The sequence below is a fragment of the Agrilus planipennis genome, unplaced genomic scaffold, assembly GCF_000699045.2.
Source record: "Agrilus planipennis isolate EAB-ADULT unplaced genomic scaffold, Apla_2.0 scaffold25, whole genome shotgun sequence".
Taxonomy (NCBI): Eukaryota; Metazoa; Arthropoda; class Insecta; order Coleoptera; family Buprestidae; genus Agrilus; species Agrilus planipennis.
In genome coordinates, this window is record NW_020439112.1 from 1,614,392 (window position 1) to 1,628,461 (window position 14,070).

The 14,070-nt window shown below is 36.9% G+C and overlaps 1 protein-coding gene across 2 annotated transcripts in view; it reads right to left on the reverse strand.

The window, feature by feature from the left end:
• The window catches only part of LOC108739767 (transcription factor AP-2-epsilon), a 216,909-nt gene that overhangs the window by 96,255 nt on the left and 106,584 nt on the right, over nt 1–14,070 (reverse strand). The window contains exon 1 of one of the 2 annotated variants that reach the window (XM_018473829.1): nt 3,519–4,101. The exons of the other annotated variant lie outside the window; for it this stretch is intronic. Within the exon in view, the coding sequence (XP_018329331.1) occupies nt 3,519–3,578 (60 nt within the window). The 5' untranslated portion in view covers nt 3,579–4,101. Of the gene's footprint in view, nt 1–3,518; nt 4,102–14,070 lie in introns of those variants that run through there. 2 annotated transcript variants of the gene reach the window in all.

The following is a 14,070-nucleotide window of genomic DNA, read 5'->3' on the forward strand; positions in this document are numbered from 1 at the left end:
TTGGATCCCGAATCACAGAGACAAAATTATTTGATGGCACGTCTTTGACCCGATTTAATTTATTTAATTAAAACGTCGATACGTAAAGGTTCGCCATTCCTGGGCTAGTGGGATAAATTGTAAATATGGCTTTAATATTTAGCTAAATTTTCCTCTTTCATTTTTTCCGTGTAGTACATGAAAACAAAAAATGTGCAAATATGAAGATTGGAAAAACTTTGGCGGTTGTTGTAGAACAAACAAAATAGCTCAAACCCCATTGCCAAAACACGACACTGTAGTTGTCCGAAGCACTTTTCGGTAACAAGATTACCTTTTTTAGGGACTGAAGTGAACTAAGTTCTACTATTTCTACTGCAAATTGTACTATTTCTACGGCTAATTCAGTCATTTATATTCGAAAATTATAATTTTTGCATTGTCATAAAAATTAAGTTTTCTTCGTGTATAAGTTTTCATCAAATATAAGGCTTCTCATTCAGTCATTATTATTTTTATATTAAACTGAGTTCACTACAGTCTCTGAAGAAGGTAACCTTGTTACTGAAATGTGCTTCGGACAACTACAGTGTCGTGTTTTGGCGTTGTGTTTGAACTAGTTTGTTTGTTCTATAAAAAATGTGTAGGTAATTTCTAATACGTCCGGCTACAATTTGCCTTACCTGTACATACAGGAAAATAACTTTCATATTTCTATTGATAATCAATTTATTTATTTTGTTAACAAACAATAACAGAAACCAATGCGATACAATCTAAAATTTTCGGATGAAACTTAATTATTCTTTCGCGCTTTCTAATACAGATATATTTTGAAAACTTTTATAAAGCAGCTGTTATGTCTTTTATTTTTATTAACGAAATAAATTAATTTACTATTGAAAATTTCAAATTTATATAAAAACCAAGAAATAAATAAACTGATTCAGTTATGTTATACAACAGGCATTAAACTCAAGCACACATAACAACCCGTAGCAATTACAATATAAATTAAAACCGCTCATGTTACCTACTTTAATTACTAACTGTAGAAGGTTTATAAATATTTATTAGGGGCTAGGTGGATAACTAAGTACTTAGTTGTCTGAAATATGTCTGTCGTGTTTAAAATAGGTATCGGAAACTAAAGTCCCTATAATACGTTATGTACATGATTTTTCTGAGCAGGTTTTTTTCACACATGTTTCATTCACTTTAAATTCTTCGGTTAATTCGATAATATCTTTATACATATTTAAATCAACTACCAGTAAAAAAAGTATGTTTGCAAGTCACGTATTAGCTCTCTAAGTCTCTACAGTGTCAGTGAAAAATATAAGCCCATGCAGATTTTCACGGTTGCGCCGGCGTGACGTGTGGGTTGTATTAAGATTTTTCCGGCCTTTTTTAATCGTTACTCCGTTCTTTTACTGAAGGTGCAATCAGTGTAGAACGACAAAACGTTTACTAGAAAACCCAGAATTGGAAAAGGACCATTTCAAAATATTCTGATGGAATGAAGTTTACAATTGATTGTCTTAAGAAAATGAAACTATTTTCTTAATAGAAAATACTACAAATGGCGCAGTAAACGCCATATTTAGCACGATGCTACATTTTAGGATTACGTATGCTCCAAAAAGGTCGAAATCGCGATCCGCGTCTGGCAGTTTCGACAGAATACAGACCACTTAGAATTATTTTATTTTCCTAATACTTTTTAAAAAGTACTGTTAAGTTACTTCAACTCAGCTATGAAATACAGACATATTTTAAATGGAGTGGTTTCTACTTTGCATTCAAGCACACCACTATTCATAAAAAATTGTAATTCTTTAAAACACTAGTTTAGCAAAAACGGGGATGGAGCACGTCAAAATTGGAATTTCAAGCAGAATAAATATATAATAAATATCTTTTGATACATCAAATACACTTAATGTGAAAAATAATTGATGTTGCTAATTTTAACAGAGTCGGTGCCAAACATCACTGTGCACAGTTTAGCTGATTTTTTTCCAAATCAATCCAATAAACTCTCATCAGTAAAAGTTTCAACCATTGTCTATCTGATAATATAATCTGCTTCTTTGAAAACTGTCCTAAACTAACCGAAACGTTAAAATCTTTTGAACAAAGACTACAAACTCCCAAAGGCATTAAATTTCGTTTATTGGACGTATTTAGTTTTCTTATTTACATCAAAAGATGGTTGAAGGTGTATTTGTACGAATTTTCCTCTACGTCAAAAGTCGTACTTTTCAAAAGATATATTACCTCCCTCTGCTTGTTCATGTCAAAAATCAGTGGAAAATCAGGTAAATGAATAACAAATACCCGTATTGCCGAGTGTTTCCACAATTAACATTTGCCTGAAGAAGTTAACCAGCAAAGTCTGGCAAAGAAACGTACGTCAACATTTCATATTTATTCTTCTATAGATACTTAGGGTTCCACTGTTCGCGGATGGTGAAATATTAGAAAAGATCATCCCAAGATTTATTACCTAATGTTAATTAATAATTAAATGTCAGGTTTTGAGATGAAAATGACTAGGGCTTTGATCAGAATCGTATTGAGCATCTTAGGTATCCTATTAGAGCTCAAAAAGGAAAATTTGATCAGGATAGGATCATATATATGTAACGCATTAAACATCCTGATTACAGGGCTCTGACAGGAATAGCCGGGTGTGCTCTTGAATATGTTAACCTATAAGGGGCAGATTAGGGTTCTTTGTCAGAGTCCTGACAGGAGAAACTTACATCAGAAAACAGATCAGGGTGCCTCATACCGACCAAATTTACCTATAAAGGGTGCACAGGGTACGTAATAAATTTTATGATTTGCGATTTATAATTTGACTTACAACATGTATCATTCGAAGGTAACTTAACGGCAATTGAATTAACTAGGATTTTCTTAATAAGGATCACCTTTCACTACCTCACTGGGGCCAAATATACATAGATATCTTAATAGGGCTTCTCTACTTAGGATTACTCCTATTTCCCTTCTACGGGAGTTTGAGTCTAGCAAAAAAAGAAGGTGCAGTATTTCTAGTTGTGTATATATTTCAAAAAGGATTAAACTAATCCTGCAGTAATCCTAGTTAAAAACTAAATAAAACTAGCTTTGAGAAAGCCCAACAACCTAATAATAGGCGAAACGTCGACTGTAGTATTTTAAATAAATAAATTAGTTTTAATCCGAATATTGCTTTGATTTAAACTCCTGTATCACCTGACTGATAAACTAATAAAACTCTCAAAGTATTTTGAACAAGGCGTAATATTCGTCAAAAGCTTTAAATTGCATTTGTTGAACTTATATTTGAGTACTTTATCCGAAAAGATGTCTGAAGGTATTTGTACGAATTTCCCTACATCCCGTCGTATTTTACCTAACAGAACTCACTATTAGTGTAGACATACAGGCTGATAAAAACTTATAGATTTTCAACACATATTTGTCGACGGTTCGCCGTCGGCGGTGGTTGAGTATAATAAATAGAGCTTTCGGTTGAAGAATCTCACCTCATATTGCTGATAATTAGCTAAAGAAGCGTTGGTGTTGAGGTAAAACCTGGACATCATTCCATTTTTCACTAGCACTTGCACCAAAATTTTCCACGTGATTCATTTATCTCTGCACAATTCGTCGCTGGCTTTCACGATAGCAACTTTATTTATCTATCGAAGCAGGTAACCCGTTACCGTAATAACGCAGGTAAAAAAGCTCATCGTTCGGGAAACTCAACGACAGCGTACGGCGCACGGGTCGTCATCACTGTTGTCGCGAGCCGGCGGCGGCACAAACGACGAAAAACGCACCCACCCACAACAACAACACACCGGCACTTGTCAAAAACGAAACGGTTGTCATAGGTACCGTCAAACACAGAGGCGCCTCCGCTGTTGTTGGTTTTAGGCAGGTTTGCAGGCACTGCGTTCTTCGATCGCAAAGGTGTATCAGTGAAACCAGTAGGCCGGGGGTAACACTGGCGGCCATTGGCCAGAGTCAACGCGGCGCAGGCTCGTGATTGGCTCACCGAGTTACGTGCCACAGGCGACTTGGATTACAACCTGCAATTTCATCCTTTGATTTACTTCTCGCTATTGCTGTGGGTGTAAACGGACTTGTTCGAGATGCAAGTGTTCACTCAGTTTGCAAGCTAGCTCCAGGGCCGACTCCGTCACATTTCTAATGTAAGGCACCTATAAGGACCCCCTTTCCGTTAGAGCGCTTTGGGTTCCCTCTACGCGCACGGTTCTACTGCCTGCCTGTGTGGTTTTTTCTTCAACGATCGAGAAAATTGCCATTCAAGCGGGATTATAGATCGCTGCCCTTGCGGTATAACAATATTGAGTGTCGGAAATTGTTCGATAAAGGTTAATATGTTACTTGTTCCCACCCACCGTATGTCACGCCTGAATTTATATCCAAGAAAGTGTAATTTCAACGTGGAAATATTGCGCCAGCTTCACAAAAATGTGAAATCTTGTTTAACAATCCGCCAACATATGCACACAATAAGCAGAGTTCAGAAACGTTTAAAACATACCCCACTGTATCTCATTTTTGTAATTGAACCTGAATCTAAAAATAAACGATAAGGCCAAAAAGACTGAAGATATCAGAAATTTAAACTACATAAGGACGCGTAATATATGGCGCGAGCACACTTTTCAAACACATAAGTTACTGCTCCTATCTCCAGTATTCTTGTATAGGGTAGTCCAATTATCCTAAGTGCAATTTTCAGTATGTCCAACAGCTTCTTCTCAACCTTCAGCATTTTTAAACTTAATTTATTACAAGAAGGATCTCACATCCTGCTAATTAATTAATATTGGGACGTATGCCCAATACAACTCTTATAAGACACACTTCGCAGATTTTTCACAAAAAACAAAGAAAATTGTAACTAGTTTGTTGTCTGTAACACTATTTTGTACACCCTTTTCAACACTTGGTATTGTAACTCTGTATTCGCTAATTCGCACTGTTTAATTATATTAGTGATTAGTGGCTCCGGCTGCCATCCAAAGGATTATTTATCTATACTGTTATCGAATTCTCTGGACAGTTTTTATTCTTCTCGAGAATTGTGAAAATCCTTTTGTTACGCAGGCAAATATGTGCCAATCAGGGTTCGCGTTTTTAGTATACAGGTTGCCGAACATTAGGCAATTCCTGCTTGCGGGCATATTCAATAGCCGTTGAGAATCTGCTCCTTCCTTAAGGATGGTCCGTATTGGATCATGTTCTTCCATGTCAGTACCTGCAACTCTAGCCCTTTTGGCATGCAGATTCGTCAAATGGAGATGGTTATCCACGGTCTTCAATTGGGCGGGTTCTCGTTGTGGATTGCCAGTGCATACCAAAATCTCTCTTGGCAACATTGGCAAATTGATGAACGTAGATGTACAAAGCACAAGAAAGCTTTGAAGTTGATGTACTTCGACACTCATCACTTCTGCACTGCTCTATTCTTCTGCAGGTCGACTGAAACGCAGGACCTCGCTTCTACATGCCCCAGATTGATTACTGACTCTTGGAATAGCATTTAACATTTCTTGGAGTTCAGTTTTACACGGACGTCTCGAAACCTTCGCAATACTTCTTCCAAATTATTCATGTGATCACCGAAGTTTCTTCCAACCACAATAATGCCACCGAGGTATACCAGGCAAGTCTTCCCTCATCAAGCCACTGAAGACTGTCTCAATTAGTTATTCGTATGTGGCCGATACGTTGCATGCATAAATCATAAGGTATCACTTTAAGTTACCACAGTCCTGTTCCAATGGAGAATGTCGTCTTCGCTTTGGCGTCAAGATCCAAATCCACTTGTCACTAACTACTTTATTTGAGGGCCAGCGTTAAGAATATCAAGGCCTCAGCAAGTGTGTCCAGGGATTCAAGACAAGAGTAGCTATCCTTTTTCATTACATTACTTCCTTTTGACCAAAATTACCGGCGACGACCATGAAATGGTCGTAAGTTCTATTACCCAGTCCTTCTGGATATACCACTTATCATTTTCTCGGCCAGTAGTAGTCTTTTCAGTATCTGTCCGATAGGTTGCACTCTGTCTGTATTTATCTTATTGACAACAACGTTCGTTCGCCTCCTTCTTGCCATTTTTTAATTTAAAAACATCATGGTATTGTTAGAGAAGTTCCTGTAGTTATGGTTGCTACGTTGGGTTTTTCGCTGTCATCTCGAACAACTCCAATATTCTCTATTTTTTACAACCTATGTTGCGGTACTAGGGCAAAACAAAAATTCGTCAATCCTCTGATAGATAAATAAGCAAATTCAATTTTATGCCGACGTACTTTTTCGTTTTCGGTCCGGTCCTGCAGCGTTGGATCCCGACAATGTCCGTAAAGTTCTTAGGCGCGTAGCAATATTACAGACCGAGCACGTTCTGCAACATGTACATACATAACTTTATGCATGTATACGTATCATGCGATACGATGGAATGCAGCAGCGGCTTGATCTCTGTGATCAAGTATAATACTTGTCGTGGGCGTCTAGAACCGATGCAGTGTATAGTGTACCTTGGGGACATAACATGGCTCCTTCAGCAGTAGCATGGCCGCCGATAACGACCAAAACAAAGAAGAACATGAAAATAAAGGACAAGAAGAAGAAGAGGAACAAATGTATATGAACTACCTCCGTCCATGCTGCACTGCATACTTCCAAACAAGTTGTCCTTTTTTTTTGTTTTGAATAAAGTTTGCTTTCATTGTATCCAGTTTGTACTTATTACGCGATTATAACAGTCAACTTGCGTCCTAATTATTTATTTATTACTATCATAAATGCAGTTCTAAGTGGAGAGTGGGAGGCAGATGGGGTGGCCTCGGACCTTTGGTCCTGGGGGGGCACTAAATTTTCGATAAATCCCTTTTACTGAAATCCAGAAGAAGGTCAAAATACGTTTAGTACTTCAGTATTAGCTCGAAAGAAAATGAGTTGATTTAACTATTGTTAAATCGAAATTCTATTACGAAACTTGGGAGATAGCATGATTTGCACGATATATTAGATTAATCCGGTTAGGACCTTACAATTCGCTACACGTAGCATACCCTAATCAGAGTCATATAAAGCACCTCCATCTGTCTCTTGTAGGTTTGTATAGTCAAGACCCTACAAAACACCCCAATCTACCTCTTGTTGGGCAATCTCTGCAGGACTAAACAGGGTATGCCTCTCAGGATCCTGTAATGTGACCCGATCCCAAAAGGAATATTTAACGCCTTACATATGTGATTTGGTCCTGACCAAACTTACTTTTTTTAGCCTTCATAGGACAGCTGAGATGCCCGATCCGATTCGGATCTCAGTCCTACTTATTTTTTCCATGGGTATAAAATGCCTCTTGGACACACAACCATCGAAACAGGTATTGGTACTACAATTAATTAACTATATTTTTATTACCACAAATCTCTGATGATACGGTCATACCCATCAAAGGATTTATTCAAAACTAAAACGATAGCTGGTATTGTAATTTGGATTTTGGAGTGAAAACATTTGAACATCTTGTTGTGCTAGGGCAGTTATGAAGCGATAATAACAAATTTGTAGGAAAAAAAGGTTAGAAGCGTTTGAGATATGATGCAATAGGACGATATTAAAAAAACCGTGGGTGAATAAGGTTTGAAATGAGGAAGTATTAGAAAGAGTTGGAGAACACAGGGCATTGTGGAAGTCAATAACAAATACGTAGGCGTTAAGATACCTTCTTAGACATGTAGAGCTAATTAGAGACATATATTAGAGGGGCAGAAGTAGACCTAAGTTTTCGAGAAATGCGAAGATTGGCTCAATAAAGGAAGAACTAAAGGTTCGTGTATAACTAGCCTTCAGATCGAAGTAGCCAGTAAAGTTAAAAACTAATCGCCCAATCTAGTACCTACCTGACCAAATTGCTAACCTAGTATTTGAGCAGAAATTTAGTTAAATGCTTCCAGACTAATTAATACACGATTCTAAAATCCATTCGGGGCATTGACCGAACTCCCAATGAAGACATCTCATCAAATGCCTGTTCTGGTATTCGATAAAGACTCAAGTTATTAGGCATCTAATCAAAAGTCCACATAGAGCTTTTATTCAATGCCTCATGAAGTACCAGACTAAATACCAGCCTAAGAATGTAATAATGAACTTGACCAGGCATCTTCGGTTAGGCGCCCATCTGGTCATTTTGATATGGCTCTGGTAAAAAATAAGTACATTATGGTTGGGTAGCTAATAAGGTCGCCAAATCAGGCTCAACTATGTTCTGAGTACTATTAATGAAAGCTCGATCTGGTGTTCAATTTCATTTTTTGATGCCAACAGGTTTATATGCGGATATTTATAATTTTCAAATGTATAACCATCACTAACATAACATCCGGATGGAAACGTGCACAAGGTTATTGCCTAATGAATTAATTATTATTTTCTACTTATAAAATGGAAAATGCATAGTGCACTGCACGACATACATAGTCACTTAATTCTCCTAGGACTTGGATCAATCAAGACTTCAAACATTACCGATCCAAGATGTATAATAGTAAATAATATTTATAGGTAGGTAATGTGACAAACAATTCATATTATGTTGCAGGCTGCATGATTAATTTTAAGGTCAAAATTCTCAGTACGACACGCGACTAATTGCATTATTGAATATGCGTAATAATCTGTCAAGTGTTTGAAATATGTAATGACAATGAGTATTAGCAAAAGCCGAACATACAGTAGATAGGCTTACACCACGTTTTCTTACCTCCTAATTATCAAAGCAATTTCGCTACTAATTGCATTCATTATCATTGGTAAATATAAAAGTAAACGTAAAATAATGGTAAGTATACGTGTTTATGTGTTCTTATAGATTTATAATATCATCTACACTACATGGCGAATATTAAAAATTGATTATTTATAATTACGCAAAGGAAGTGAAAGCAATTGTTTTTAGATAATCAAATTCGCAAATTACGTACTGAAATATGTTGATTCGCTAAACTAAAGTAAACAAAATTTGTTACCTTGTTAATACACATTGATATTGAATGTTATTTTATAACAATAACATATCATTCATCAGTCTACAAAGAAGGTATCTAATTTTATTCATTAAATATCGAAAACAATTACATTTAATAATTACTACGCACATTTTTTTCTAAAATTACAAAAAAAACTAAAATAATTATAGATGATTATCTTTGCTTCGTAATTCCGAGCTCTGGTGAGAGAAAAGAAAAAAATTGTTTATGTTCTAGCACCTGTTTCTTAACTTTTAACATAAACTATAGAGTGTATGGTCATCATTAACAGCTTTATTTTATTCTGATGATACCCCGAGATAAAAATGTTCAGTCTCTCAGAGTCTCTGAGAGCAAGACTCAAGTCTCCGCCTCTCATCGAGTCTCTCTGGTGTCGCTGAGAGAAACTGTCGAGTGACTGTCAAAAAACTGTTTAGCGTCTCTGAACGAGAGACTCGAGTCGCTCATAGAGAGATCCTCTTTTCTTATCCAGTCTCTGAACGAGAGACTCGAATCTCTGAACGAGAGACTCGAGTCGCTCATAGAGAGATCCTCATTTCGTATCCAGTCTCTGAACGAGAGACTCGAATCTCTAAACGAGAGACTGGAATCTCTCAATAAGTGGTGTCTCGATAGACATGGTTAAAATTTTCTAAGTTCAACATATTTCAGAGATCCCAGTCTTTCTACGAGAGACTCGAGTCTCTCAATTTTTCNAATATGTGCCAATCAGGGTTCGCGTTTTTAGTATGCAGGTTGCCGAACATTAGCCAATCCCTGCTTGCAGGCATATTCAATAGCCGTTGAGAATCTGCTCCTTCCTTAAGGATGGTCCGTTTGGATCATGTTCTTCCATGTTAGTACCTGCAACTCTAACCCTTTTGGCATGCGGCTTCGTCAAATGGAGGGTTAGCTACGGTCTTCAATTGGGCGGGTTCTTGTTGTGGATTGCCAGTGCATACCAAAATCTCTCTTGGCAAATTGATGAACGTAGTATTCTCTGTAAGATGTACAAAGCCCAAAGAAGATTTGGATTTGATGTACTTCGGTACTAGCCACTTCTGCACTGCTCTATTCTTCTGCAGGTCGACTGAAACGCCGAACCTTGCAACTACATGCCCCAGATAGGTGACTGACTTTTGGAATAGCAATTAACATTTTTTGGGGCTGTTTTACACGGACGTCTCGAAATCTTCGCAATACTTCCTCCTGATTATTCATGTGACCACAGAAGTTTCTTTGAACCACAATAATGTCGTTGAGGTATACCAGGCAAGTCATCCCCATCAAGCCACCCAAGACTGTCTCAATTAGTTATGCGTATGTGGTTGATACGTTGCATAAATCATGCGACATCAGTTTAAATTACCACAGTCTTGTTCCAATGGAGAATGCCGTCTTCTCTTTGGCTTCAAGATCCAAATCCAGTTGCCACCAGCTGCTTTATTTGAGGTTCAGCGTTGAAAATATCGTTGTCTCAGCAACTGTCTCCAGGGATTCGAGGCAAGGGTAGCTATCCGTTTTCATAACATTGTTTAATTGGCGGTAGTCCATGCAAAAATGTGACAACCCATTCTTCGTATTGACCAAAATTACTGGCGACGTCCATGAACTCGTTGATTGTTCTATTAGCCCGTCCTTCTGGATACCGCTTATAATTTTCTAGGTCAGTGGTAGTCTTTTCGGTCTCTGTCCGATAGGTTGCACCCTGTCTGTATTTATCTTATTGACAACAACGTTTGTTCGCCCCCTTCTTGCCATTTTTTAATTTAAAAACATCATGGTATTGTTAGAGAAGTTCCTGTAGTTATAGTTGCTCAGTTGGGTTTTTCGCTGTCATCTCGAACAACCCCAATCTTCTCTACTTTCTACAACCTATACTTCGATACTAGGGCAAAACAAAAATTCGTTTTGATCAATCCTCTGATAGATAAATAAGCAAATTCAATTTTATGCCGACATCGTTTTCGGTCCGGTCCTGCAGCGTTGGATCCCGACAATGTCCGTAAAGTTCTTAGGCGCGTAGCAATATTACAGACCGAGCACGTTCTGCAACATGTACATACATAACTTTATGCATGTATACGTATCATGCGATACGATGGAATGCAGCAGCGGCTTGATCTCTGTGATCAAGTATAATACTTGTCGTGGGCGTCTAGAACCGATGCAGTGTATAGTGTACCTTGGGGACATAACATGGCTCCTTCAGCAGTAGCATGGCCGCCGATAACGACCAAAACAAAGAAGAACATGAAAATAAAGGACAAGAAGAAGAAGAGGAACAAATGTATATGAACTACCTCCGTCCATGCTGCACTGCATACTTCCAAACAAGTTGTCCTTTTTTTTTGTTTTGAATAAAGTTTGCTTTCATTGTATCCAGTTTGTACTTATTACGCGATTATAACAGTCAACTTGCGTCCTAATTATTTATTTATTACTATCATAAATGCAGTTCTAAGTGGAGAGTGGGAGGCAGATGGGGTGGCCTCGGACCTTTGGTCCTGGGGGGGCACTAAATTTTCGATAAATCCCTTTTACTGAAATCCAGAAGAAGGTCAAAATACGTTTAGTACTTCAGTATTAGCTCGAAAGAAAATGAGTTGATTTAACTATTGTTAAATCGAAATTCTATTACGAAACTTGGGAGATAGCATGATTTGCACGATATATTAGATTAATCCGGTTAGGACCTTACAATTCGCTACACGTAGCATACCCTAATCAGAGTCATATAAAGCACCTCCATCTGTCTCTTGTAGGTTTGTATAGTCAAGACCCTACAAAACACCCCAATCTACCTCTTGTTGGGCAATCTCTGCAGGACTAAACAGGGTATGCCTCTCAGGATCCTGTAATGTGACCCGATCCCAAAAGGAATATTTAACGCCTTACATATGTGATTTGGTCCTGACCAAACTTACTTTTTTTAGCCTTCATAGGACAGCTGAGATGCCCGATCCGATTCGGATCTCAGTCCTACTTATTTTTTCCATGGGTATAAAATGCCTCTTGGACACACAACCATCGAAACAGGTATTGGTACTACAATTAATTAACTATATTTTTATTACCACAAATCTCTGATGATACGGTCATACCCATCAAAGGATTTATTCAAAACTAAAACGATAGCTGGTATTGTAATTTGGATTTTGGAGTGAAAACATTTGAACATCTTGTTGTGCTAGGGCAGTTATGAAGCAATAATAACAAATTTGTAGGAAAAAAAGGTTAGAAGCGTTTGAGATATGATGCAATAGGACGATATTAAAAAAACCGTGGGTGAATAAGGTTTGAAATGAGGAAGTATTAGAAAGAGTTGGAGAACACAGGGCATTGTGGAAGTCAATAACAAATACGTAGGCGTTAAGATACCTTCTTAGACATGTAGAGCTAATTAGAGACATATATTAGAGGGGCAGAAGTAGACCTAAGTTTTCGAGAAATGCGAAGATTGGCTCAATAAAGGAAGAACTAAAGGTTCGTGTATAACTAGCCTTCAGATCGAAGTAGCCAGTAAAGTTAAAAACTAATCGCCCAATCTAGTACCTACCTGACCAAATTGCTAACCTAGTATTTGAGCAGAAATTTAGTTAAATGCTTCCAGACTAATTAATACACGATTCTAAAATCCATTCGGGGCATTGACCGAACTCCCAATGAAGACATCTCATCAAATGCCTGTTCTGGTATTCGATAAAGACTCAAGTTATTAGGCATCTAACCAAAAGTCCACATAGAGCTTTTATTCAATGCCTCATGAAGTACCAGACTAAATACCAGCCTAAGAATGTAATAATGAACTTGACCAGGCATCTTCGGTTAGGCGCCCATCTGGTCATTTTGATATGGCTCTGGTAAAAAATAAGTACATTATGGTTGGGTAGCTAATAAGGTCGCCAAATCAGGCTCAACTATGTTCTGAGTACTATTAATGAAAGCTCGATCTGGTGTTCAATTTCATTTTTTGATGCCAACAGGTTTATATGCGGATATTTATAATTTTCAAATGTATAACCATCACTAACATAACATCCGGATGGAAACGTGCACAAGGTTATTGCCTAATGAATTAATTATTATTTTCTACTTATAAAATGGAAAATGCATAGTGCACTGCACGACATACATAGTCACTTAATTCTCCTATGACTTGGATCAATCAAGACTTCAAACATTACCGATCCAAGATGTATAATAGTAAATAATATTTATAGGTAGGTAATGTGACAAACAATTCATATTATGTTGCAGGCTGCATGATTAATTTTAAGGTCAAAATTCTCAGTACGACACGCGACTAATTGCATTATTGAATATGCGTAATAATCTGTCAAGTGTTTGAAATATGTAATGACAATGAGTATTAGCAAAAGCCGAACATACAGTAGATAGGCTTACACCACGTTTTCTTACCTCCTAATTATCAAAGCAATTTCGCTACTAATTGCATTCATTATCATTGGTAAATATAAAAGTAAACGTAAAATAATGGTAAGTATACGTGTTTATGTGTTCTTATAGATTTATAATATCATCTACACTACATGGCGAATATTAAAAATTGATTATTTATAATTACGCAAAGGAAGTGAAAGCAATTGTTTTTAGATAATCAAATTCGCAAATTACGTACTGAAATATGTTGATTCGCTAAACTAAAGTAAACAAAATTTGTTACCTTGTTAATACACATTGATATTGAATGTTATTTTATAACAATAACATATCATTCATCAGTCTACAAAGAAGGTATCTAATTTTATTCATTAAATATCGAAAACAATTACATTTAATAATTACTACGCACATTTTTTTCTAAAATTACAAAAAAAACTAAAATAATTATAGATGATTATCTTTGCTTCGTAATTCCGAGCTCTGGTGAGAGAAAAGAAAAAAATTGTTTATGTTCTCGCACCTGTTTCTTAACTTTTAACATAAACTATAGAGTGTATGGTCATCATTAACAGATTTATTTTATTCTGATGATACCCCGAGATAAAAA